Source organism: Saccoglossus kowalevskii, chromosome 17 (assembly GCF_978046115.1).
Source record: "Saccoglossus kowalevskii chromosome 17, keSacKowa6.1, whole genome shotgun sequence".
Lineage (NCBI taxonomy): Eukaryota > Metazoa > Hemichordata > Enteropneusta > Harrimaniidae > Saccoglossus > Saccoglossus kowalevskii.
Window position 1 is genome coordinate 2,903,556 of NC_140657.1, and position 26,597 is coordinate 2,930,152.

At 37.0% G+C, this 26,597-nt stretch overlaps 1 protein-coding gene across 1 annotated transcript; it reads left to right on the top strand.

Annotated features, from left to right (window-relative positions):
• Positions 1-336: 336 nt before the first annotated feature.
• On the top strand, positions 337-26,597 carry LOC100367744 (uncharacterized). The gene is made up of 43 exons (XM_078013657.1): positions 337-400; positions 3,265-3,346; positions 3,785-3,851; positions 4,286-4,464; positions 5,063-5,087; positions 5,272-5,394; positions 5,878-5,927; positions 6,360-6,522; positions 6,897-7,064; positions 7,728-7,901; positions 8,437-8,559; positions 9,091-9,258; positions 9,446-9,619; positions 10,627-10,749; positions 10,961-11,125; positions 11,247-11,420; positions 11,540-11,662; positions 12,229-12,396; positions 12,692-12,853; positions 13,289-13,411; positions 13,540-13,707; positions 13,914-14,075; positions 14,301-14,423; positions 14,635-14,808; positions 14,928-15,092; positions 15,410-15,532; positions 15,751-15,918; positions 16,409-16,573; positions 16,694-16,816; positions 17,212-17,376; positions 17,594-17,758; positions 17,856-17,975; positions 18,133-18,300; positions 18,599-18,763; positions 19,245-19,367; positions 19,458-19,625; positions 20,075-20,239; positions 20,542-22,587; positions 22,715-24,418; positions 24,531-24,639; positions 24,846-25,000; positions 25,843-25,954; positions 26,270-26,597. Exons 2-43 carry the CDS (start codon positions 3,278-3,280, stop codon positions 26,358-26,360), a joined length of 9,348 nt encoding a protein of 3,115 aa, XP_077869783.1. The 5' UTR covers positions 337-400; positions 3,265-3,277; the 3' UTR covers positions 26,361-26,597.

Sequence of the window (26,597 nt, forward strand, 5' to 3'; positions counted from 1 at the left end):
CCAAATAAATGCGATGCTATGAATAAAGTCAATAAGTAATCATCTGGAGACAGTCCATGGGTTCGGGTGATGGATAAATAATCACAATGACCTGAAGTGGACTAGAACAATAACATGTTTACCCGATAGTCTTATCGACGTATGCATCCTTGAATAAAGTAGATCATCTTCCCACTCTATGTAAACATCGTCATGACACTGTGTATGTTTCACCATGATTTAGGTGTTATGAGAACTAGTATATACAAAAAGGGCACATGCTCGCTTGTTTGATCCCTCCCAGGGCTTGGCAATTCTCCTGAGTTTTGCCTCGTAGAAGTTCTCTGAAGTCGACGTGGATTTCTTCACAGCGGGAATTGCAGCAGACACGCGGAAGCCCAAGCTCCACGTAATAGTGTAGGTAAGTGAGCTAAACTGGACTAAATTGTCACATATAATGCTACAATCGATATTACTAATATCCCTCCAGAAAAGGGCGTGTCACACTCGATATCACGTGATACCGTATGTGTCATCAACACGCGCTTCATAAGCATTAAAAGCTATAAAAGTTAAAAATAATGACATTTTCTTCATGAAATGTACTTTAATAACTTTCATCTGCAATTCACGCATGAGTAATTTGCCTACTCATATACGTTTCTGTGTACAAAATGCGTACGATATATAAACATGATTCATGAAATCGGTTCATGGTTAGATACGTAACCTTCAAATCTGGATACATGTTTGGTGTAATTCACACACGTGACAAACTTGAACGTATGTTCGTGACTAGCTTCTGCTATGAGCACATTCTAAACCACTGAAGTGTACTTAAATCATGATTCAATATGAGTGATCAATTGGTTTTAATCGGATTGAAGAGATCAGACTGATTTAACTATTTGTCTGTTTATTTATCAAGCGCCGTGACAGTAAATCAGTAGAGTGGTAGACTTCTTCGTTCTAGTTACAGAATATCATTTGCATATATTTTCAATGAGAAAAAAACAACAACACACATTTTGAAAAGTTCATTCTAACTGTTAGGGGCGGTAGAGGTGAGACAAAGTTTGAAACAGTCCCTTTTTCATATTTTGTTTCGAAGAAAACAACATTCTAAAATGTCATGTAAAATGACAAATAGTTTTTGGTATATTTACTTTTCTCTATCATTTGTTCATATCTCGGATTTATACTGGTTGACAACTGTTACTGTTATGCAACCCCGTAACACTGTTAACAGTGTACATACCAAATAACTTAGTGGGTTTCAAATGTGACAACGATTCTCGATATACCGGGAAGCACATATGTGAAAATATTGACTGGAGCTCTAACTTTTCTTAGGGTTTGTGTCTTTTTATATGGTGTTCAGTTGTAACCTTGTAACAAATTGAAAAAAAAATGAAATAAATTGCGGCCAACAGACATACAAATATATATTAGAACCCTGGTCCCTCAAATGATCACAAAATCATCAATCTGTCTGATTATATAATAATTCACCAAATATAGAAAAACATATGTTATCGGCCAAAACTAAATTAGTATATCAGATATTGATTTTTTGCAACTATATCTGTTTTTTTCTATTTGTATGTAATGTACACGATACGCGATTCACGTACTGGTCATGCTGTGTTATGTGGTAGTGTGTTATACAAATACTTTCATAGTAATATCGTAAACTTCTAAGTGATATAAGTGAAAACTTTCTTATCTCTGTATCACTGCACCACCAAGCCGTGCATAACATGGCCAACATCTTGTCATGAAACGTACTTTTATTGAGTTGAATCGGAAATTGATAACCCCATCCACAGAATAGGTCATATATTTCACGATCATAAAATAGCTTGTGAAATGTGAAATGCATGAAATTGGACTTGATATCTATTAGAATGGTAATTATAAGTATTGCATGTTTTGATTATGTACGTGCAAGTATCTGTCAATGACCTGAATTGTGTGGAAGTGTGTGTACATCTGTGATGAGGTTCATACAAACATTGCGTTGTAGCGGGTATTATTTATTGGGGTCATTGTGCTTGGCACTACTCACTTACTCACAATACACTAAAACCACTGAGCACAACCGTCAAATGTGGAATGCCATAAACGAATACTAACTAGTCAGATTGTGTTACACACTGTCCATGACCAGAGAAGCGATATGCAACAACAACAGCTGGTCGCCCTTACGCAGTTCTCTAGCATCAATTATACAATCCGATTTAATGTGCTCCGTTACAAATTGTCACCTCAAAATTTGCACACATTTTCTTTTATTTTTGAGTGATATTTTGGTATACAATAAACACCATAACCTACCAGTAAACATAGGCCAGCTCGTCGCGTATTTTGTTTTTAGCGGATTTTAAAATAGATTCAAAAATCGCCTTTTAGTATCTCACACTATAGGGAAGAACTAATATACAGACATGAGTTCAATTTCAATCACACATTTCGGTTTAAACCCTTTACTTAAACTTTAATCATACACGCCTCGTAATCGTTGAGCTCCGAGTCGTTTGTGGATTTCATCTATAAACAAACGTACTGTTGTTTGACTTGAGACATCAGCAAAAGTCAAGGCCTAAATGTCAATAAACATAGGTCATGATAACATGCTTTGATAAATTACAGTATACACTCGATGTAAACTTTAACGTCAGTGCATTTCATCATCTAATGCACTGATTGATAACATACACACTTACGTGCACTCTTTTTTTACAAGAAGTGTCGATGTGTAGAAATAAATCATTGAGTTAATATTTTAGATAAAGACATCCTGTTTTCCGAATAATAATGTGGGTGTTCAAAATAACCTTAATGATCTCAAATTAATCACATCGTATGCATACCTAGCGGTGATTATTACATATTCCACGCTGCATTACACTTAAATATATAGTACTTTGTGGCATTTATAAAATATTGTCAGAGCGGAAAGAAGATTACATCTTCCCTCGCGGCTGGAATCCGTATTTACCCACGCTTTGGCATAATTGGAAGATTCGATTTCCCAGCAATAATACGCTGAATTGTGCCACGGTAGCTCCGCTAGTGTACGCTGTGATAATGATTTCTTATGTATTATATTAACAATAATAATAAGTGTTGTAGTCATATAATTACATTGCAATTACTTTTACGCTATTAGAATAACAGCATATTATTACATTTTAAAATAGAAATGATATATTTGGACAAACATACCACGTGACATATAAACCCGTAAATAGTCTATTATTTATTTGCACTTTCTTATCTCAGGTATCTATTGGAAATGGAAGTCCGGATTACAGACCACAAGCATCTTTCGATTTGTTTGCTTTTGATTCAAGGCTTTATGCATGTGAGTTACTTGATATATCTTTACAAGTACGGTTACTAAAAAAGTAACCGTGATACAAGTTATGTCAAATTAGAACAAATATTATTTGCACAGTGTTTGAAACGTAAATATTGAATGTTTTGAACAAACGACCACATGTGCCCCAGCATTAGCCACGTATCTATACTCTCCGTAAATTGATACATACATTGGAACATTATAATACAAATTTGCGTTATATTAGTGTTATGATATTGTATTATTATGTATTATGTATTGTATTATATTATACTATACATTATATTATGTATTATGTATTATGTATTGTATTATTATGTATTGTATGTATTATACAATATCATAACACTAATATAACGCAAATTTGTTAACTTCTATTGCGATTATCAAAGTTTAGGCGTGTGTGATTGTTAAGGTTGCTCTTTCAATCTCATTATATAGGTATCGAATTCCCCATTGAATGATCCAATAGAATCGCCTCCCCTTGCACATCAAAGTAACTTCAGAGGTAAGTATCCTTGTTGTGTATATCTTTGAAATGCACTTGATCTCATGCAAGGTACATGATTTATACGTGTTTATGTGTAAGTCTGGTAATCCAATTCTCATCAAGATCAGTGTAACATTTAATGTGAAATCGAGGTTAGGAAAATCGTTCTAGACTTTAGTTGAAGCTAACGGCGAAGCAACGTAGTTCATTTACAGCGTTATGCCATCCGGTTACTATGGCGAATTAAATGCTATACTTTACACAAACTACAGCTGAAATTAGATACTTTGGTTTACAGGGTATGTTGCTGACAGAAGACGTTCAGTTTACTTCTAGCCATGTCAAAGGGCAATAACTGACTAATGACATCAATTCTAAGTGTAAATAAAGTAACTGCCGGCATTCTAAATAACGTCGTGTTGTCTAACCTGTCATATACATTCACATCATAGGAAGTGTATTCTTGACTAAAACACAAGCGAGCGGGTTCCTGAACAGAGTGAGACGTGCAAATTCGCGTTTCCGTACAGAGGAATTTGCCCATGTGTCAGCGAATTTGGAACGTGAATGCCTGGAAGAGAAGTGCAGTTACGAAGAAGCCAGTGAAGTCTTCGAAGATAACATCAGAACAGTAAGTTACAGCCATTATGACACCGCGTATAAGTTTATAATAACATACCATCTTATCAATATCCGACGTTAGAATAATGAAGCGATAGCGTTTTCTGTTCGCAGTGTCTATGAAGACTGATATTTGAACTTTACATTTCAAATTGTTGAATTGGGGATTGTATTTGTATTAACTTTCAAATTGTATAAACTTGTAAACCTAATATAAATGTATCTAGTATATTAAGCTGAATTTCCTCTCGATAGTATGAGAGCACACGAAACGATATTGCTATAGAATTCAAAATATACTACGCCTATTCGCTAATTGAGAGTTCTGAAATAAAGCTGTTTCGTACTAAACATCACTTATGTATGTTTCAACGTCAAGTTGTGTTAAACTAATTTATGTGTAATAGACGGTCTGTTATTATGTTTCCCCTGTTACCATATATTCACCACAGTGTTATATTTGATGACAAAGCAATTGTGTACGAGATTCTGTGGTGGAGGCGCGTAACTTGTCTAGAAAGATGAAAACACATTCAATTACTTTGGATACAAAAATATGTAATCCGAAATATACCTGATTAATTAATTAATATTTTTAACCTTTACAGGAGGAATTTTGGGAGAAGTATACAGGTGAGCTCTACTTATTCATCTATACGCGACACTGACAGTCGATTTGCGGGAGCATTAAGTACCCAGAATTAAGTAACACTAAACGTACAAAACTCAATGTTTAACTTAGCAATGTAATATAGCTGGACATTTCGGGTATAATCTTTCTTCAGATATAACCACTCATGAACTACGTTTGTTGCAGATATCAACCAATGTGACAGCAACCCGTGCCATCCAAGGTTTTCAACTGGACAGTGTGTTGATTTATTTCAAGACTATAGGTGTCAATGTAGAATAGGCTACGGAGGGAGGAACTGCGCAACAAGTACGTTGACTATTTTGCATCACTCTCAGAGCGATAAGATGATTCGGACATGTGCTTTCATGTTTAATGTATAGGTTAGAGCACATGGTTGCCTACATAAAACCAGTCACCCTCTTTTGGCGTTCACATGTTTATGTATTATTCAAGAAAGTCACTTACTGCTAGAATATATTCTGCTAAAGTGATAAAGTTTATTTTACCTGAAAACGGCAACAGACCAGCTTTTTCAGGCTTAATAATTATATTCATTATTAGTTGTCAAAAATAAATGAGATTACAGTGAATCTATCATAGTCAATATACGGCCGCATTTAAATCACAAATATTTATTAATTTCTAATCTAGAGATCTGTGTATGTGGCAGTGTACCTTTGACGTCATTTGCGTCCAAGTTTACTCTCGCTACCCCGAATGATCAATCAACTATGTACACACTTTTGCAAGCGACGTCAAGCAATGATCTTATTTTATTTCTACCGACAGACATAAATGACTGTAGTCCCGGACTGTGTCAGAATGGAGGTAGCTGCGTGGTACGTTAAACCTAAATTAAAAATGTGAAAATATTGATTTGTTAATTCTTTGCTCGGATAGTGTAAATAATGTGGTTGAATACATATCCCAAAAAATCATATTGATTACAGCTTGTGATTATTATACAGTGTATTATCAATGAATTATAGGTACTTTATCTATTTATTTTATTTTTATATTCAGAATATATCAATAATCAACCATATCACACATACTTTTTATACATATGTGTTATTTTGTCAGTTAGCCAGAAATGCTGTATGATAAATCAAATTGTCTGGCAAGGATTTGACAGTGAGGACAGTGTGCGGTTTATAGTGAGGACAGTGTCGCGAAACTGTTATGTTTCATTTTGGTCAATCAGTGCATACAATATGTGTTGGCTAGAACATGTGTTTCTTGTAAATGTTGCATAATTTAACTACTTTCAGGATTTGGTCAACGGATTTAGATGCGACTGCCGACCAGGCTACACGGGACAAAACTGTGAAACGCTGCTAATTAGGCCGTGTGTGTCTGGTCCGTGTCAGCATGGGGGAAGGTGCACGGAGCATGGCGTTGAATTTCGGTGTCAGTGTCCACCTGGTTTTATGGGTATGATATTTAGACATTATTACGTATCACTTTGTAGGTGGATTTATCTCGAGTTAATAGAATACCTGCCTGAAGTTTCAGCTCATGATGGGCAAACAAATTGCTATCTATGTCATTGCTAGACTAAACTAATCAATGAAAACGATATATTCTCTCGCAGTAAAGTATGTGAGTAATTTTAGTATAATTTACTAAGACTAGCTGCGTCTCCCTCAGTATTTCACGTGTTTTACTATAAGTTGCTATAAGTCAAATATTGCAACACGTTTCTACGTTGGCAGAAGCACAATCTTTGGTGATCATATATAATATACAGCATTTATCATAAACACAGTTGAAAGTGTGTATCCCTTTATCGTACCGTAATATTTCAGGACTTAGATGTGAAACGAACATCAACGAGTGTTTATCTAATCCATGTCGTAATGGCGGTCTGTGTATTGATGGAATTAATCGCTACGAATGCGCATGTCAAGATGGGTTTGACGGTGGCAGCTGTGAGCGACTTGTTGATTACTGCTCACAAAACCCTTGTCGGAACGGTAATTCATTTGTTTTTATTCATACGCACCGAACAGATATTATTATTTACAATATAAATTATGCAAATCTTAGCCTACACGAGTTTTGTGTTGAATACCTGCACGGAAAAGAATCCACAGGTAATTATGCAGGAACAGCTGGATGACGCAAATCAGCGTGTAGCGTGTAGGTTGATATTCACTGTCAAACAGCATAAAACTCGTATACGTATGATCACGTCTCATTATGTTGATACTGAGTTGGAATTATGTTATCGGAAATATAACTAGCCGAGCTTGATGTCGATTTAGGATTCTGCTTACAAATAATTTAGCCAATCATAGTACGTTAATTTTAGCCAATAAAACAACCTCATTAATAGTTATTTACCTATCAGCTCGTCTCCATATTACCCAATCATGTACAAGGCCAAAGTCACTTTCCGCCAAAATGCAAGGAATGTAAACTTGGGTACCTAAGTGGGTGCTTTGACACATCACACAAGGAGTTTCAATACAGTCATCTGTTATAGTGTACACCAGTTCGCCTCTTGTTATCCACCCCTGAACTTTACCATAACAATTACACACATGTGTCGTAATTTTCTGATGTATATCTGACTTCAGTATTTCACATTGTAAGTGCATTTATATGCACCTATTTCATAATTTGGTTATTTCTAGGTGGAATATGTACTCCTGTTGGAAATCCAAATCAACCTTTTATGTGTCGGTGTCCCAGGGGTTATACAGGCAATTTGTGTGAACACATTGTCGACCCGTGTGATGCCGAGCCTTGTCAAAATGGTGGACTGTGTTTGTCACGTGAAGGACAATATATGTGTCGATGTCCACCAGGTAATTACTACGATACAGTAGGTTTCATAATGAATTTGAAAACAGTGAATGTAACAAGTACTGCAATAGCGGGCCTAACAACAATGTATATATATTGGGAACCGGTTATTTGTTATTTTTTTCTCAACATGTTTCTTTTTATTTTCGGAAAACGCCAATGTTTTTTCTCGAATGAAACATAATTGATTTGCATATGTGTGAGTTTTTGAAATTGATATCAGGTATGTTAATTAACAAATGGTGTGAATGTATGTAGTGCAGTCACAGTGATGGTACTTCGTGACATGACTGTATGTTATATTTTGCGTATAGATTTGATTATATTTGATTGAAATGGCTGTGAATAATTATATATAATATTTAATAATTGACAATCATGCATTTAACAAATATTCGATATTACTAGTACATGTATTTATAACACTTTGAATTATTTTTGATATTGAATACAAAGGAACAAGTTTTTATATCTGTTGCGTATCTATTGTGATATATATACGAAACGTATTCGTCCTATGTTTTATTTCCTTACCAGGTTTTACGGGGCAGCACTGTGAGATTGACGCGAATGAATGCGACAGTGCTCCATGCTTGAATGGTGGTGTTTGTCAAAATGAAATTGGTAGATTTGTTTGCAATTGTATTCCCGGATATGGAGGTGCGTATACATATATAATTGTTATGTTACGCATTCTTTGAACAAGATAAATTATCAACTACAGATTCCCTACAAATATTCGTACATATTTAGAAAGTCTCTTATTTTGCAATGGGTGAGTAGATTACCTGATATGTGGCAAAGTGGTTAGCTTGTACAATGTACAAAAAATACAGTTTCCCCATTTTGTGAATCAAATATGCGTACGTGATGTCACTATGGTAACACATGCCACTCTAATTAATTTTGAGCTGACCCTTAGTTCAAGTGCAAAAGATATAAAATTACATTTTCGTGACTTCACTGCTAAGGAAGTCGCCACGTAAATGCAATGGATTACTTGTGAATACCCGGGTTACAGGAATAGGAATTGTTTGTCTTAGTGAATTCAAAATGTTGAATTAGTGTTATCATATATATACACTATCACGGAGCACTATCTCGTGTTCATGCCGCTCGATGTTACGAACGCCCAATGTTACTTGTCCGTACATCCACTTTTAGTTCAGCATACGTATTACCTTTTTACAGGTCAAGTGTGTGAAATTAACATCGATGAATGCGCATCGACTCCTTGTCTAAATAATGGAGTCTGCATTGATGGCATTAATAGATACGACTGCGCATGTCAAGAACGATACAGTGGACACAATTGCGCGACTCTGGTTGATTTATGTCTGTCGGAACCTTGTCAAAACGGTAATGTCATTTGTCACTTATAATTTTCGAGTTACTCTGAACAGCTGTAACATGCACATATTTAAGACGACCAGAAGTACTTATAAGTATAAACCACTACGTGACATTCGTTCAAAATAGCATTGAACATTTTGAGTTTAGCAATTTACAGATCATGTTACTGTATAGTCGTTATTTTTTTCACTAGGTGGAACGTGCATGTCAGCTAGTGGATCGTCGTCACTTATATTTTGTCTGTGTCGCCTGGGTTACAGTGGTGACCTATGTGAAGTCATTACAGATCCGTGCGTGTTAGAACCTTGCCAAAATGGAGCCATTTGCTTGTCACGTGGTGACCAATACATGTGCGATTGCGCAGACGGTAGGATAATCATATATATTTTATTCTAATATTGACATGACTGTTATCGTTTTAGTTAAAGCGCCAATGATAGCTGGAACAATAACTCTTTTTATTTAAAAAAAATATTCTCTGTGTCATTATTGTCATTCTTTGACAACCTTCGCTGAAATGTGTCACTGAAAACATAACACATTTGTTATGTACCGATGTTTCACATTAAATCACTTTCAATTGAAAAACATGGCCGTTGGGTTGCGTCCCGGAATCTAGCGGCCAAACTCTATCGAAAACTAGGTTTGTCAAGCGAGCCGTGAAAAATTACTGGTGGCCTAGGCGAAATTTCAAGTTGTACGTCGCCATCTTAAGAATCTCCCTGACGGATTATACCCGGGTCTTCTCACAGATAAATTTATGTATCGATTCCCGTAACAGAGCGCGTCGTGCGTCATAATGTTTGACCCTAGGTTGTCATATCGCATGTTATGTGAATTAGATTTTTTGTAAGGTCACTTTGCTCATGTAATTGTGTCTAAACATTGTTATGTGGTTATATAAAAACAAAACAAAATGTTCAAAATCATAGCTACCGCTGCTGTGATACTGGCACTAAAGAATGGACCAATAGAAACTCTTGGTTGTGATGGCAAAAAAATATGTCTTTCCTTCACTTAGTCTTGTGCTGTATTTTTCAATCATGAATTCACTATATTTGTTTATTCTATTATTGTTTTCCGTATAAAATAGGCATGGAGATCTTTTTCCTGTTATTCATCCCTGTGGGATGTTCTCTTTGATTCTTTTTGCGCATTCATTTTTTTAATTCCGCCTTCGTCTCGAGATGCTAAAATAAAAACGCTACCGTGATTGTGGCGATAAAATGACGTAGACGGGAATACGCAATGTCGTTTCAATAGATAACTCTATAAAATGCAGCTAATCTCTATAAAAATCAAAACAATATCAACGTACATCGGTGATCACCAGAGGGCGCTAATAAGTTGCTTCTCACTTTTGTTAATTACTAGGCTATGAAGGTACTAACTGTGAAAAGGACATGGACGAGTGTGCGCAAGATCCTTGTTTAAACGGAGGGCGCTGTACAAATGCAATGGGAACATTTAATTGTGAGTGTCTGGTAGGGTTCGAAGGTACGTAAAGAAATAATTACAATAAATCATTGGTCGGTACGGGTATTCATTCGTTTGTAAAATAGTGTATCCAGACAGGCTAAATGCACCATTTCGTGCCGTACAAATTGAATCTCTTATCATACTGATTGTACAATTTATAGAATAACTAATCACTGTTTAGTATTTGCATAAAATCATAGTATTTTAATTAAATATACTTTTATCACAGGAGACATATGCCAGATAAATGTGGACGAATGTAATCCAAATCCCTGTCAAAATGGTGGCGTCTGTTTAGATGAAATTGACGGATACAACTGCGCATGTCAAGGCGGTTTCAGTGGAAACCATTGCGAGAAAGTGGACTATTGTTTCTCAGCTCCATGTACAAACGGTAATCACCAGCACAGACTACATTTACACCTCAGTTACGTATAAATATGTACACATATGTATTATATCTAGTAAAAATAATATATTTCTTAATTTTGAAGTCATTTGTCATTTGTCTACAGGTGGGACGTGCATGACAGCGCTCAGTAACGACTTCTCATTTTTCTGCATATGCCCACGTGGATATACTGGAAAGCTGTGCGAGATAATATCTGATCCATGTATATTAAAACCTTGTCAGAATGGTGGCATCTGTTTATCCCATGCCGAGCAATATATATGTCGCTGCCCAACAGGTAAGGTTACAAATTTAACTGAAATATGCAGAGATCGGTAGATTGTAGTAGTGCTCCCTATTGAATAGTGTTTCCAGATTTAATCATTATTCTAACTATAATAATCATACTGTATTTAGGTTATGATGGACAACACTGTGAAAATGACATCGATGAGTGTGAAAGCAATCCCTGTCTTAACGGCGGCGTGTGTCAAAACCATATTGGCAGCTTTAGCTGTACCTGTGCTCCAGGATTGGGAGGTAATTATAGTAGTTATATGCTTGTGTATCTGGATTGAGTTGTTATTAGGTTTATGCACCCGGGTTGAAAGGTAATTATACTAGTTCTACTCATGCGCACATGTATTGAGAGGTAATTCTAATAGTTCTAGGTTTTTATATTTTGATTGAGAGGCATAATAGTTGGAGATTTTAGATCGCGGCTAGCGTACCTGGGGTATGAAGAATGTTGATGAATGTGGTTAGACTTGCATACATACATACCATATATGCATACAAGCCATAAAATTGGGTCTAGGCGAAAACAACGCAAACGATTTTTACCGTAACTCAACTTTTGCCATTTATACACTCCCATAACAATTTTTTTATTGAAAACACGTAAACAAACTAAATAAGGTAATGTATACAAGTGTAGGATGTGATAATAACAAATAGTATGTCCTGCACAATAGACAACACTGGCTAAGTCTACGTATCATATATTTTACTATTACAATTTGTAAGACCGAATTCTATTTTATTTTATTTTATTTGTTATTTGAGTCACATACCTTTACATTTTCTCATACATACTTTCATTCCAGGTCTTCGTTGTCAGACGAATATCCAGGAATGTGATTCAGATCCATGTCAAAATGGTGGCACATGTAGAGATGGTTTCAATCGCTTTGACTGTGATTGCTTGCCTGGTTACAGTGGATTCGTCTGCCAGATAAACGTGGACGAATGCCTGTCGAACCCTTGTCGGAATGGCAAGTATTGATACTGTGATACGCTCGTTAATTCTAAAACGCATTTATGAAAACCGTCATCGTATTCCAGGTGGAATCCATCAGCATCGCCATTGAGACTGTCAAAGAAGTTCTGCAGAGTATTTACGCGTTACATCCAACTGCTCAAAATACTCTAATACTAAGTTCAATATTTTCAATTAGCAGAAATATATCTCAAATAAAACGTGTGCTGCTATTGGTAATCATTAATATAATTTTCTATGAATGTGTTTTGATCAATAATCGCTTCGTCTCCGCCTCATTCATACTATAGGTGCTACATGTATAGATGATATCAATTCGGTTATTTGTACATGCAGACCCGGCTTCAGTGGAAGTCTATGTGAGATTCGACAAGTGTGTTATGGTGATCCGTGTCAGAATGGCGGAACCTGCCAAGAGGAAGAAGACCACTACATATGCCAATGTATATCCGGTGAGGCTAGTTTTCTATTAAAGCATGAATAAACTATGCCATAATTTACACTACAATACCAAATATCGGCTACAATATATAACATTTATCGGTCCGACCGCTATAATTCATGTGTCAATTACTTGATATAGTAAAACAATTGTAACAATCTGTCTGGTATTCATTTGTTATATGACCAAGTTCCTTTCAGCTATATATTCGATTTTATTTCTTGGCATATCGTTGAAACAAAGTTGATCTATAATATGGCCATTGTATAATACGAGCAAGCACGTTACTGATACAACGGAGCAGAGTACCTTGCACACGGAATTGGTCGCTTAGGTCACTGGAACAAACAAAAATACGCGCGATTGCGTTTGTTTGGTTAATTTCTGCGTTTGCGAGTAAAAAGCGTCTGTGTATACTTATATAAAGTGTATATTCACCTTTTAGGTTTCACTGGTCAGCAGTGTGAAATAGACATCAATGAATGTCAGAGCAGTCCGTGTAGACATGGAGGAAGATGTGTTGACGACATAAATGGTTACTCGTGTGTGTGCGGCCCTGGATTACAAGGTCGGACACCCGTGCAATTCCCTCGAAGATGTTGTGAATATTAGTGTACACAACTCTAATATGCTAACATTTTGCGTTTATTTTGAAACTTCATTGTTACAGTATCACAACTTAGCCTCTTATTACAGGTTATAACTGCGAGGTGAATCTTGATGAGTGTGATTCAAGTCCATGTCTGAATGACGGTACTTGCAAGGATAGTTTCAACCGATACGAATGCGCATGCCCGCCGGGTTTTGCGGGACCCAATTGTGAGATAAATATCGACGAATGTTCATCACATCCATGCAGAAATGGTGAGTTTTATCGGCTGTACATGACATACTCAAATAGTAAGAAAGAGTCAAATGTTAGACAGCTCAGCCGGGTAGCTGTATCTATATTGGAGCTTGCCACTCATAAACATCTCCACTCATGTACCTCAGCCACATTAAATACTACACCGAATTATACATAGTCATTACCCTTTCCATCATACATATGCATTGGATGTTGCTTACAGGTGCCATTTGCATAGATGGGATGAACTCCGTGCAGTGCACGTGTCGCCCTGGTTACAGTGGTCAGTTCTGTGAACTCAAGGATGTGTGCTACGGCAACCCATGCAAAAACAATGCATTTTGCTACAGATCTGAAGATACATATAGATGTGAATGTCAACCTGGTAAGTTACTTTGTGCCTTCTATATATATATACATGGTATAATTTCATTAAGGTTAACTGCAAAAGGTGATCATGTATATTGTATATATCATTCAATACATTATCACCAACTATACAATGTCTAGGCATTGAATGCGTTCTTGCAGTATTCTAGGCAAATACTGTTACAGTGTATGCTGAAAATGTTTGGATGATTCGCTGTTATAATATTTTATTAAATGATAGGTTTTGAGGGCAAGAGTTGTGAAATTGACATCAACGAATGTAGAAGTTCTCCTTGTGAACATGGCGGCACGTGTTATGACAACGTCAACAAATATCTTTGCAAGTGTCCCGATGGATATTCAGGTAACCTCGGTTTGTATTTTTTCACACGTGTATTCTGTAGAGATGATGAATTGTGCGAGTTACGGACATCGAGTTACGAACATCGAGTTAAGAAAACATCGAGTTACAAAAATTACAACGCCCATATTTGAGAAACCTCGCCTACTTTTGGAATGCCACAACTCGAAAATTACTCACTTAGAAACGTAAATTAATTAATGATTATCTTTAGGTTTGAACTGCGAAGAAAATATCCAGGAGTGTGCTTCCAGTCCTTGTCAAAATGATGGAACATGCCATGACGACGTCAATTCGTACAACTGTCGATGCGCACCTGGTTTCGAAGGTGTTCACTGTGAAAAGAACGTAAACGAATGTGAACTCTGGAATTCACCCTGTGAACACGGTGAGTAGTAGTGACTTTATTGCACAGTTTTTTATATTTATCTCTGTATTTATCAAACTTTCTAACTTTTACATGACAGATTTGCGCTACACTGATTATTATTTTTCTCTCATACCTAGGTGCGACCTGTATCGATTCTGTGAACGCCGTCATTTGTCAGTGTGTCGCTGGTTATAATGGTTCCTTCTGTGAGAATGACATCAACGAATGTGATTCTAACCCCTGTCAAAATGGCGGATCGTGTTTGGACCACGTGGCAAGCTATTACTGCATCTGTGAACTGGGTACGCATGCGACACAAGCATACACTATGTTCACTTAATTGGACGGAATGTGTGAATATTTAAGTTTACGGCACTTGAATTTCACTAACTATTAAAGTCTAAATATACTCGCAGTTTAATTATAATCATTATTGTCAAACTGCATGATTAAATGCAGAATTATATGCAATATTCATAACTCACCTGTAGACAATGATATGTGCATTGCCGCTTTCTATTTATTTACAACACGATTATAACATTGAACATACACAATTATATTACGCAGTGTTAGCGACATTATATCTTATAAATAAACGAGGTGTGTGTTTCTACAGGATTTGAGGGCGAATTATGTGAGATTAATACTGACGATTGCTTGAGTCATCCGTGTTTGAATAATGGTGAATGCATAGACGGCGTTGCTAATTACACATGTAAATGTCCAAATGGATGTCTAGGTAGGTCCACTGTGAAGTCTTTCATACATACGTATTTTAAACTTCTATACATGTTTTGTAAGTGTTATTTTTTAAAAGAATGCCATGATATGCACTTCAGATAAATTTGTAACGTTAAACTCCCTATCGGGACCATCCTACTACACCATCCATGTCGCACGCGGAACATCGATATTATATAGTGTTTCTATTCTGTTATATGCATATATACGTCATAGGGCCTCGCTGTGAAATCAACATTGATGAATGCCAATCATCTCCTTGTAACAATGGTGGAACGTGTATAGACTTCATTGGTGGTTATGGCTGTGAATGTGTTAAGGGATTCAATGGAACACACTGTGAAATTAATATCAATGAGTGTAACCCTAACCCGTGTTCAAATGGTAAGCTCACTGGTGGACTATTATATCCTGTATTTGTACAGCGTGATTAATTACAAACGAGGACAGAATACGTTACCATTTTTAGAACTCCCACAGCAGGAACGCTTGTCATGCGCGCGCGCCAATGGTGCTTACTATAGTAACACGATAGTCGTGCCCAAGTGTCAAGCGCGAAACGCCCTGCAAGAGATAGTGATTTCTACGAAATGCGTGAAATTAGTAAGCACTTCTATCAAGATTCAATGACAGTATGTGTAACGTATGCACCAAACACGTTCTGCGACTTATAGCGTACATATAATAGTCACGCTATTCATTTCTCGGTTGTATAAACTCTATAACACGCTATGTTGTCTTGGTTGTATATACTCATACAGAGTTCGAACATATTAGCTGACATTTAGTGTTTTTTTCATTTCCTTTTGTTAAATTGTGAAATATGTATCTCAACAACAGGACAATTATTATTGATAATTATTGCGCTTGATAGGTGGTACCTGCTACGATATCGTAGATGGCGTGGTATGTGGTTGCGCAGCTGGCTACGAGGGGCGATACTGCCATACGGACATCAACGAATGCAGTAGTTTTCCGTGTGCAAATGGTGGTATATGCCACGATCTTATTGACAATTACAGATGCCAGTGTTCTCCTGGTAAGGGTTAAACTCTCATTAATTATTAGTCAATTCTGAGTTAATATAAAACGATTATAAAACTGTTTATTACATGGATAATGTACATCTGTATCTGTTTACGTACTTTTTTTTTTCAAGGTTTCGGTGGAAAGAACTGCAAGATTAATTTCGATGATTGTGAAAGCACCCCGTGTTTGAATAATGGTCGGTGTATTGACGGTATTAATAACTACACATGTGTCTGCCTTGCTGGTTGGCAAGGTAATTGTACATTACATATCTTATTTGATTCTCTGTCAAATTAGTAGCGATTGTATCGATACATATTTATTCAAAATTTAAAGTTGTACTATCATTCAATGCTGTTTATTTATTATATAATTAAACAATTTAAAAAAAAAATATATTAAATATAGTTACATTTCCTTCCGTTGTCGTGTCCATTGTTCCCTTGATATACGTAACCATGGTATTAGAAACAGTGCCGCGATGACGCGGAGAATAGGAACATTAATTGGGGGGGGGGGTAACAAGTCTCGCGAGTTTTTCGGCCTCAACGAGATCTCGGCGACCACTAGGATATATTCGTAAAATTGTAGTACCAAAGATACCAAACCCCTTATAACCTGCACAATGATTATTCTATGTTCAATTAGGTAATCACTGTGAATTGGACGTCAATGAATGCGAGTCAGCTCCGTGTCAGAATGGGCGATGTATTGATATCATAAATGGATACCAGTGTCAATGTTTATCTGGATATTCAGGCGTAAACTGTGAAGTAAACATCGACGAATGCCTGTCTGTACCCTGTCTGAATGGTAAATGATGTTTTTATGGATGCATTATGTGTAACTTATTGTCAAATAATCTTAAGAACTGTAAATCTAAAGCACGCTAATAATTATTGTCATGGTACTGTTTTAACTCGATCGTTTCTCCTAAAACTTTTTTGTAGTCACAATCTATTGTTCAGTGATTCAAAACGATATTAATAGCACAATACTACATGACGTATTTACAATGATTTATTTTTAGGGGCAATTTGTGTTGACGGCATCGACTCAGTGATTTGTCAATGTGCGGATGGATACACTGGCAGGTTCTGTGAAATCGATATAGATGATTGTATGACGTCACCATGTGATAATAACGGCACTTGTGTTGATGACGTCAATTCGTATATATGCATATGCGCATCAGGTTAGTGCTTCGTTCAAATGTATTGGTAAAACAAGATTGATGTAAATATACTTGTATGTGATATTTTCAATGTTTCTTTAATATCTGTTTTTTTTAGGTTTTGAAGGTGAAAACTGCACAGTTGAAATCGATGAGTGTTCCAGTAGCCCATGTGAACATGGGATATGTTATGACGAGATTGATGGTTTCACTTGTGATTGCTTCCCCGGATATGAAGGTTTGTTGTTTCAAAGTCATATTCTAATTGAGAATCCACCGGCTCAACATTACACTGACAATATGGAGTAATAATTATAGTCACCATTTCATTTCAGAGATGAAAATACAATACAATACAATACAATAATTTAAAATTGTTGTTATTTGCTCCACAGGATATACATGCGATATAGACATATATGAATGCGAATCTGATCCATGTGACAACGACGGACAGTGCATAGATGACGTCAACGCTTACAACTGTTCGTGTACACCTGGCTTTGATGGCGATCATTGTGAAATAAATATCGACGAATGTCTGTCACATCCCTGTTTTAACAGTAAGCATGTAAATTATTGTATTCCGTGAACCAAATTACATTTTAAACGTTCACTTAATTGTTTATAATTATGAATATGAGAACCCGTGAAAACACCCCTACCACTATAAACAGTTGATGTGAACATTAATTCCATTGAAATCATGTATATGGGCAATTTTGACTTTTTACTTTGACTAATACAAACAAGACTGATAAAAAATCGAATTTTGCCGGGGTATCCTTAGTGATTCATTGAGTCGGAGAACCCCTCTGGTATTTGCATCACCTTTGTATTGTACCATGTTTTCTTGAATAGATGGGACGTGTATTGATGGTATCAATTACGTAACATGCAAATGTAAAAGAGGTTATGGAGGTCATCTATGTGACGTTGATATCAATGAGTGTGACAGTAATCCCTGTCTGAACGGAGGAGCGTGCACTGATGGACTGAATTTATATACTTGCGAATGCTTGGCAGGTGAGAATCATTGCATGTGGTGTTTGATCCTTTTCATTATGTAACATATAATTAACGAGTTTGTTTGATTGTCATAAAATGAGGGACGGGATTGGACAACTTTGTATGAACCAACGACAAAATTAACTATCGATGTTCGATGTCACTGCCAGATAGCGTGATAGCGTTGAAGCCGAAGCTAAAACAACTTTTCTACACTTAACTTTGAAGCAGAGACATTGCGAATGAGAGCGACAATGAGCTTTACTGTACTGGGTTATATGCGCTGCTACTTGTTTCGGTGAAACATACGCCACCACGCGTCAATGAGTTTACTGCGCGAACGTTCTCTACCGGAGAGAATCTGAAGCAGACTTTAGTTTAAAAAAATAGCATAGTTTCAAGCCATGGGACAAAATTAAATATTGACATGTTTTATGTGGTACTTCAGTCTTCAACTTTACATTATACATTGTTTAACAAATATATGTTTTACTTCTAGGCTATGCTGGACGGAATTGCGAAGTCGATTTTAATGAGTGTGTAAGCAATCCTTGTAAAAATGGTGGAAGCTGTGTGGATGAGGTGGATAGATATAAATGCGCATGCGTAGAAGGTTTTGCAGGTGAGTTTACTTGTTTAACGATACTTTCGACAATTTTCTCTCCAGACACGCTTATACTATTGATGACGTAATATTAACTTATATTCACAGGTAGCCTGTGTGAGATCAACATATACGAGTGTAGTTCAAACCCGTGTCAAAATGGCGGCGCCTGTATAGATGACGTCAACAGTTACAGTTGTATATGTCATCCTGGTTTTGAGGGATTTAAATGCGAGCACAACATTGATGAGTGCTTAATAAGTCCGTGTTTAAATGGTAAGGACCATGTTTGTTATAATCAAAGATAGAATAGGCGATTTCGCGTTCACTGCAAGATCTCCTGTAAAGCGATTAGACGCGGTTCGAACGTCTACCGCGAAAATCAAATTAATTTTGAATTTGTGTGTCTCTTGTTTCGCTCAATGTCGAAATGCCCATCATTCATTATTATATCAAATTTGTATAACACGTTATCAAGCGTGACATTTTTCTCAAAAAATAGCATCGTGTTTGTCGAATGTCACGCAATGTTATTATGTTAATACTCATTAAATATTTAATATACCTTGATCACAGTCGAATGAATTATGAAAATATAATATCTGATCAATTAATCAAATTCATAGAACATTTTCATTCCCGAATTAAAGAAATCACCATTCTATACAGTATAAATATACATAATAGCATATACACAATAACTGGCCTTTTTTTTTTATGTTTAGGAGCAAATTGCACAGATGGCGTCAACGCCGTTATTTGTACGTGTTCAGCTGGTTTTACCGGCATATTCTGTGAGCAGGATATCAATGAATGTATTAGTAATCCATGTCAGAATGGAGGTAATTGTGAGGACCATTTAGATGCATATATCTGTCAATGTGAGCCAGGTACGCTAATATTTGAATATTTCTATAACGTTTCCTTAGTTGCACCCCGGTATCGAGTCAGTCGTTACTTACGTATTAATTGTTGTTGATACGCAAAGAGATTTACGTTCCGGTTTTTGCATTACTGTTGACATTATGTGCTGTCATTCTAAAACTTTATTCCGAGCGTTTAATGTGATCTCCTTTATTATTATGATTACTTTAAACATTTTTATATAAAGGAACAATATATACTATGCCATGATCTCCAACATAGCACAGAATGTGTAATTATTAAATTCACTCTACATTTGTTAAAACAGGTTATGATGGTATTAATTGCGAACACAATATCGATGAATGTGCTGATCAGCCGTGCAGAAACAATGCCGAGTGTTATGATTTGGTGAATGACTATTTGTGTCTTTGTCCCATTGGCTGGGCAGATAAAAACTGTTCTCGTGACATTAATGAATGTGAAAGCAGTCCGTGTGCCAATAATGGTACCTGCTTCAATTTACTCGGACAGTACATTTGTTCGTGTGCAGCTGGATTCACTGGTGCTAATTGCGAAACCAGAATCGATGTTTGTGCCAGTAACCCATGTAAGAATGACGGTACTTGTGAAGCTGAGTTTTTGACTTACGTATGTCAATGTGTCGATGGCTTCAATGGTAGTCACTGTGAAACAAATGAAGATGACTGTAATCCTAACCCCTGTCTGAACGGCGGTCTCTGCATTGATTTAGTTGCAACTTTTTACTGTGACTGTGACCCTGGGTTCGCGGGGCATAAATGCCAGTATGATATTGATGAGTGTGAAGCCAAGCCCTGTCACAATGACGCTGTGTGTACCGATTTGATAAATAATTACGCCTGTGAATGCTCTTCCGGATGGGGAGGAAAAGACTGTGATATTGACATCAACGAATGTAATAGCAACCCGTGCTTAAATAAAGGAGCTTGTATTGACAAACTGAATGGTTACACATGCGCATGCGCTGATGGTTTCGCAGGAGATGTGTGTGAAACTAATGTTGATGAATGTGCTGACGTCACTTGTCAGCATGACGGCACCTGCATTGATTTGGTCAACGACTTTGCTTGCGAATGTGTTGATGGGTTTACTGGAAGATACTGTCATATTGACATTAATGAATGTCAAAGTTCTCCTTGTCGATATGGAGCCTGCTATGATGCACTGAATGACTATCGCTGCGAATGCATTACCGGGTTCACAGGAAGAAACTGCGATTCGAATCTTGATGAATGTATCAGCAGCCCTTGTCAAAATAATGCAACATGCATAGATGGGTTCGACAAGTATCAGTGCGTCTGTCAGCCTGGATTCCGTGGCATTCACTGTGAAGTCGATGAGGATGAATGCATGTCTTTCCCATGTTTTAACGGGGGAATGTGCGTAGATTTGATAAATGATTTCCACTGTCAATGTCCGCTAGGATTCGGTGGGAAGACATGCGGCACCAATATAGACGAATGTGCCACTAATCAGTGTAGATTCAACAGTACGTGTGTGGATCTTGTTGGTGATTATACTTGCCTTTGCCAGGCTGGATACACTGGTAGAGACTGTGATGTTGATATAGACGAGTGTAACAGTAATCCATGTTTACATGATGGCCATTGCTTGGATGATGTCAACATATACAGTTGTATTTGTGAGGTCGGGTTTACAGGATATAACTGTGAAATAAATATTGATGATTGCGATCCTAATCCTTGCATGAACAACTCCGTCTGTCGTGACCTGGTGAATGACTTTGAATGCATATGTGAGGTAGGTTTCACTGGGACTGTATGTGATGTGAATATAAACGACTGCGTATCAGATCCTTGTAGAAACAGGGGAACGTGCGAGGATCTTGTAAACAACTATTACTGTATCTGTCCTGAAGGTTATGCGGGGAAGAATTGCCAGTTGAACATAGATGACTGTTCCAGTGCACCCTGCATGCATGGCGGAACGTGCTTAGATGGAATAGCAGCTTACACATGCCAATGTCCTATTGGATTTGCGGGTTTATTGTGTGAAATCAACATTGACGATTGCTCACCGAACCCATGTGAGAATGGCGGCACCTGTATGGATTTAGTCAACGGATTTTTTTGCATGTGCAGACCTGGTTTTGTTGGAAGGATCTGTTCCAATAACTTTGATAACTGTCAACCAAATCCATGCCGAAATAATGGCACATGTGTTGACAGTACAAACGACTATATGTGCCTATGTTCTGAAGGATTCACAGGGAAAGATTGCCACATCAATATTAATGAATGCGCCAGCAATCCTTGCGTGCACGGTACATGCTTGGACAGTATAAATAGTTTTACATGTATCTGTCGCATTGGTGAGTACTTTTAGTTAATTGTGTTTTGTTCATAACCTTTTGTATTGATAAATATTCATGAAAACAGCGACACAACTGATGAACTAATGCCATTTGGTATACTAATGTGTATATGTTTTCTTATTAGGCTACACTGGATTCCGATGTGCTCTTGACATTGATGAGTGTGAAAATGAACCTTGTGAAAATGGAGGAACATGTACTGATACTATTGGGGGTTACCACTGTACCTGTGCTTTAGGTTATGAAGGTCATGACTGTGAGTTTGTCATCGACGATTGTGCATCTGAACCTTGTAAAAATGGTGGAATTTGCGAAGATTTAAACATCGGGTTCAAATGCACCTGCCCGTCTGGATTTAAAGGACAAATCTGTGAAATCAACATAAATGAATGTGTCAGCCAGCCGTGTATACATGGCGGCCTATGTGTGGATGATGTGGACAGATTCCAATGTGTTTGCCCACCTGGGTATTCAGGGAGCAGGTGTGAGTTGAATATAGATGACTGCAGTGGCAATCCATGTCAAAATGGAGGTTACTGTGAAGATCGTCCAAATGATTATATCTGCCACTGTTTACCGGGTTATACAGATAAATCATGTAGCAAGGAGGTTGATGAGTGTGCATCGGGTCCTTGTGTGAATAACGGCTTCTGTGTAGATGAGATAAACGATTACACATGTCAATGTCTCCCAGGATATGGTGGTAAAAACTGTGAGATGAATATTAACGAGTGTGCTAGTAGTCCTTGTAAGAACGGTGGGGCATGCTTAGACAAGTTAGACACATTCCATTGTGTCTGTAAAGATGGCTTTGAGGGTAGATTTTGTGAAGCCAATGTGGACGATTGTGGATTATATCCATGCCAGAATGGTGGCCAGTGTGTAGATGGGATAGACGATTTCATTTGTGACTGTCCCCCAGGATTTGTCGGTAAAACGTGTGACTTCAACATCGATGAATGCGTATCACAGCCATGTAGAAATGGTGCTACTTGTATTGACCGTGCAAATGGATACTTCTGTCAGTGTTTACCTGGTTATCACGGTGACTGGTGCGAGTTGAACATCGATGAATGCTCAAGCTCACCGTGTGCTAATGGTGGTATATGTATTGATGATATCAATGAATATAAATGTGTCTGCACACCTGGCCACACAGGCAACAATTGTGAGCAACTTATACATTACTGTAGTCGCATTCCCTGTGCTAATGGTGGCCTGTGCACCGATTTACCCTATGACTTTGTGTGCAATTGTCTCCCAGGATTTACCGGACGTGTATGTGAGATTGACATAGATGAGTGCTTATCAGCACCGTGCATCTATGGAATGTGTATTGATGAGGTCGATGGGTACCATTGTCGATGTGGGCCGGGATTTACTGGTCAATACTGTGAAAGAAACATCGATGATTGCGCCAAGAGGCCATGTCATAACAATGGTATATGTGTCGACCAAGTAAGTGGCTATACGTGTGTTTGTTCGCAAGATTACACTGGTGGGTCGTGTGAAAGCTTTATCACCTGTCGTAATCGTCCTTGCGCAAATGGTGGCACATGCACCAATGAGATGAAGGATTTTCTGTGCACCTGTCCAAGCGGTTTTACCGGTCGCTTCTGTGAAATCGACATTAATGAATGCGAGTCTGAGCCCTGTTTGCATTGTGGCGTCTGTCTTGACACAATGGATGGTTACACTTGCCGTTGCATGCAGGGATATTCCGGGGATCACTGTGAAGCCATGATTGATTATTGTTCCAGTAGTCCATGTTACAACAGTGGTACTTGCATCAAGGAAGTTAATGGATATTCCTGCGCATGTCAACCAGGTAAAACATGCTGTATATTATTATAAACACTATTTGTTGAAGGACGCTGTAAATTTACCTTATATAATTGCGACATATTGCTCCCAACTTTAATATTCTTTAATTGTTTCAGATACCGATGGTATCCACTGTGAGATCAGTCCGTGTTCACGTCAACAGAACCGCTGTGAGAATGGTGGCAAATGTTTTTCTAATGACAAGGCTGGATTGTTGTTTTGCAGGTATAACACACGATTTGTTGTTGAACAAATATTCCATATGGGCAATGTAAAAAACTGAAGCCACTGTGACGCCACGTATTACTAAGAGTAATACATTTGGTTATATTTGTAACCTTACTTTGTACTACGTTTGTAGTTTACCAATAAATACCCACCTTAATTGTTGAACATAAATGGCGGTAACAAACTTAATTCCCCTTTACCAGGTGCACCACGGGATACACTGGAACTCTTTGCCAGTACCGTGATATTGATGCTGAACTTCCTGTTAAAGTGATAAATTATTGTGCAAGTTCTCCTTGCGAGTCTGGTTCAACCTGTGTGAACGAGATCCACGGATTCATCTGCAATTGTCCAGAAGGTATTGAATGCACTACATATATGTAAAAGTGTAATGATAATTGTACGCATTCTGTCAATTAATTGAATAAGCTAAATCTGGGTCGACCTACACTGCTGTATCTATTCCACATACTACAAAATGAATCATGCAACAATTACCCGAATTCTATCTAGTAATTATAATAATTACGTCTTGTTGTTTGAGATATTCATGTCAATTTAATTCGTAATACTTACTTAGAAATTAGAAATTCAGTAATAAAAAGACTCCCTAGTGTGTCCGATTAGCTGTATGACGTCAGTACGTGCAATTAGTAATGCTTCCTTTCAAGCGTAATAAGAAATCTTTTTAATTCTGTTATGCATACTCAGTAATATATTCATATTTGTTATAATGATGTTATTAGCATAATACCGGAAGTTATGTTATACATAGTAGGCTTCGAGAATGTTGATAATGTGCATCGTTTCAAACAGACACTGGAAAGAATAGTTCAGCTACATAATTGTTGGACTTCGCGTCCTGATTTGCATAGCTATTGAATGACGATACCGGAAGTTATTGTATTCTGAAACCCCCTAACATACATTATTAGTAGATGTTTCGTAAATATTAATATGCATATCTTTCGTATGCGTTTTGTATACGTCATAAAATTGTTAGTACGAGAACGTTTATAGTAAGCATTTCATCTGCGCGTATCATGAATAACGTGCAAAACGTGATGCGCTGGGTTCATTATGTAGTGCATACTCCGATCCCTTGTGTTCGTCAACTACAATACAATAAATAGTCACATTGTGGGACCTTGTTGTGTCATTTCTACTTAGAACTAAAAAACAGTTCTATTTTTATCAAAGGTTATGCTGGTAAAGTCTGTCAACTACATGTCTGCACAGATGCCGCGTACTGTATGAACGGCGGTACATGTTATTTACAAGGAATTGAGAGTCAGCCATCAAAGAACTGTCTGTGAGTAAACCATTTCCTATATGAATGTGTAATTTATCAAAAGTGAATATGAATAAATTTAAATATTACAGAATGATTTGAGTATCCCTTTGTTTTATCAACTTCATTATTAATTATAACTTCATTACTATAACTGTATGAACAACTTTTACTCGGTTATTTTTGTAATGTAGTAAGGAATGTTGATATACACGCATCACGCAGTTCGTCGACATTGTTATTTTAAATTGCATTATCTTATACAACTAAACCGAGGACTGAAGTGTTGATGAACTGATTTTGTTTATTTAATGATTTAATTGTTTATTTATTCAGATGTACTGCTGGCTACGAAGGTGATAGGTGTGAACTAAGGAAGGAACAGAGAGGAGATATCGAACTTTTTCTCGAAGGATGGCAAAGCTAATTCCAAATCAATCAAATAATTAGATACACGAATGACGCTTTCAATTTATTGTGTTAATAGCAATTATTCGTGTATCGATCACATTTTATATAATGATAATTTTAGTAAGCTTTATCGTTGGTTCTTCGTACGCTAAATATGCATCTATGAATTCATATAACTTTCATCGCCAACAAATATCATTCATTTGTTCGTATTTGTAAAATAATTAAATTTCACACATTTCTTGATACAAAA

What these genes read in the sequence shown, in the direction of transcription:
- LOC100367744 (XM_078013657.1), top strand. Translation starts at nt 3,278, where the DNA reads ATGGAAGTCCGGATTACAGACCACAAGCATCTTTCGATTTGTTTGCTT. An exon ending in ATGTCCAAATGGATGTCTAG is followed by an intron (nt 15,533 to 15,750) that starts GTAGGTCCACTG and finishes TATACGTCATAG; the next exon opens with GGCCTCGCTGTGAAATCAAC. An exon ending in TACTTGCGAATGCTTGGCAG is followed by an intron (nt 18,764 to 19,244) that starts GTGAGAATCATT and finishes TTTTACTTCTAG; the next exon opens with GCTATGCTGGACGGAATTGC.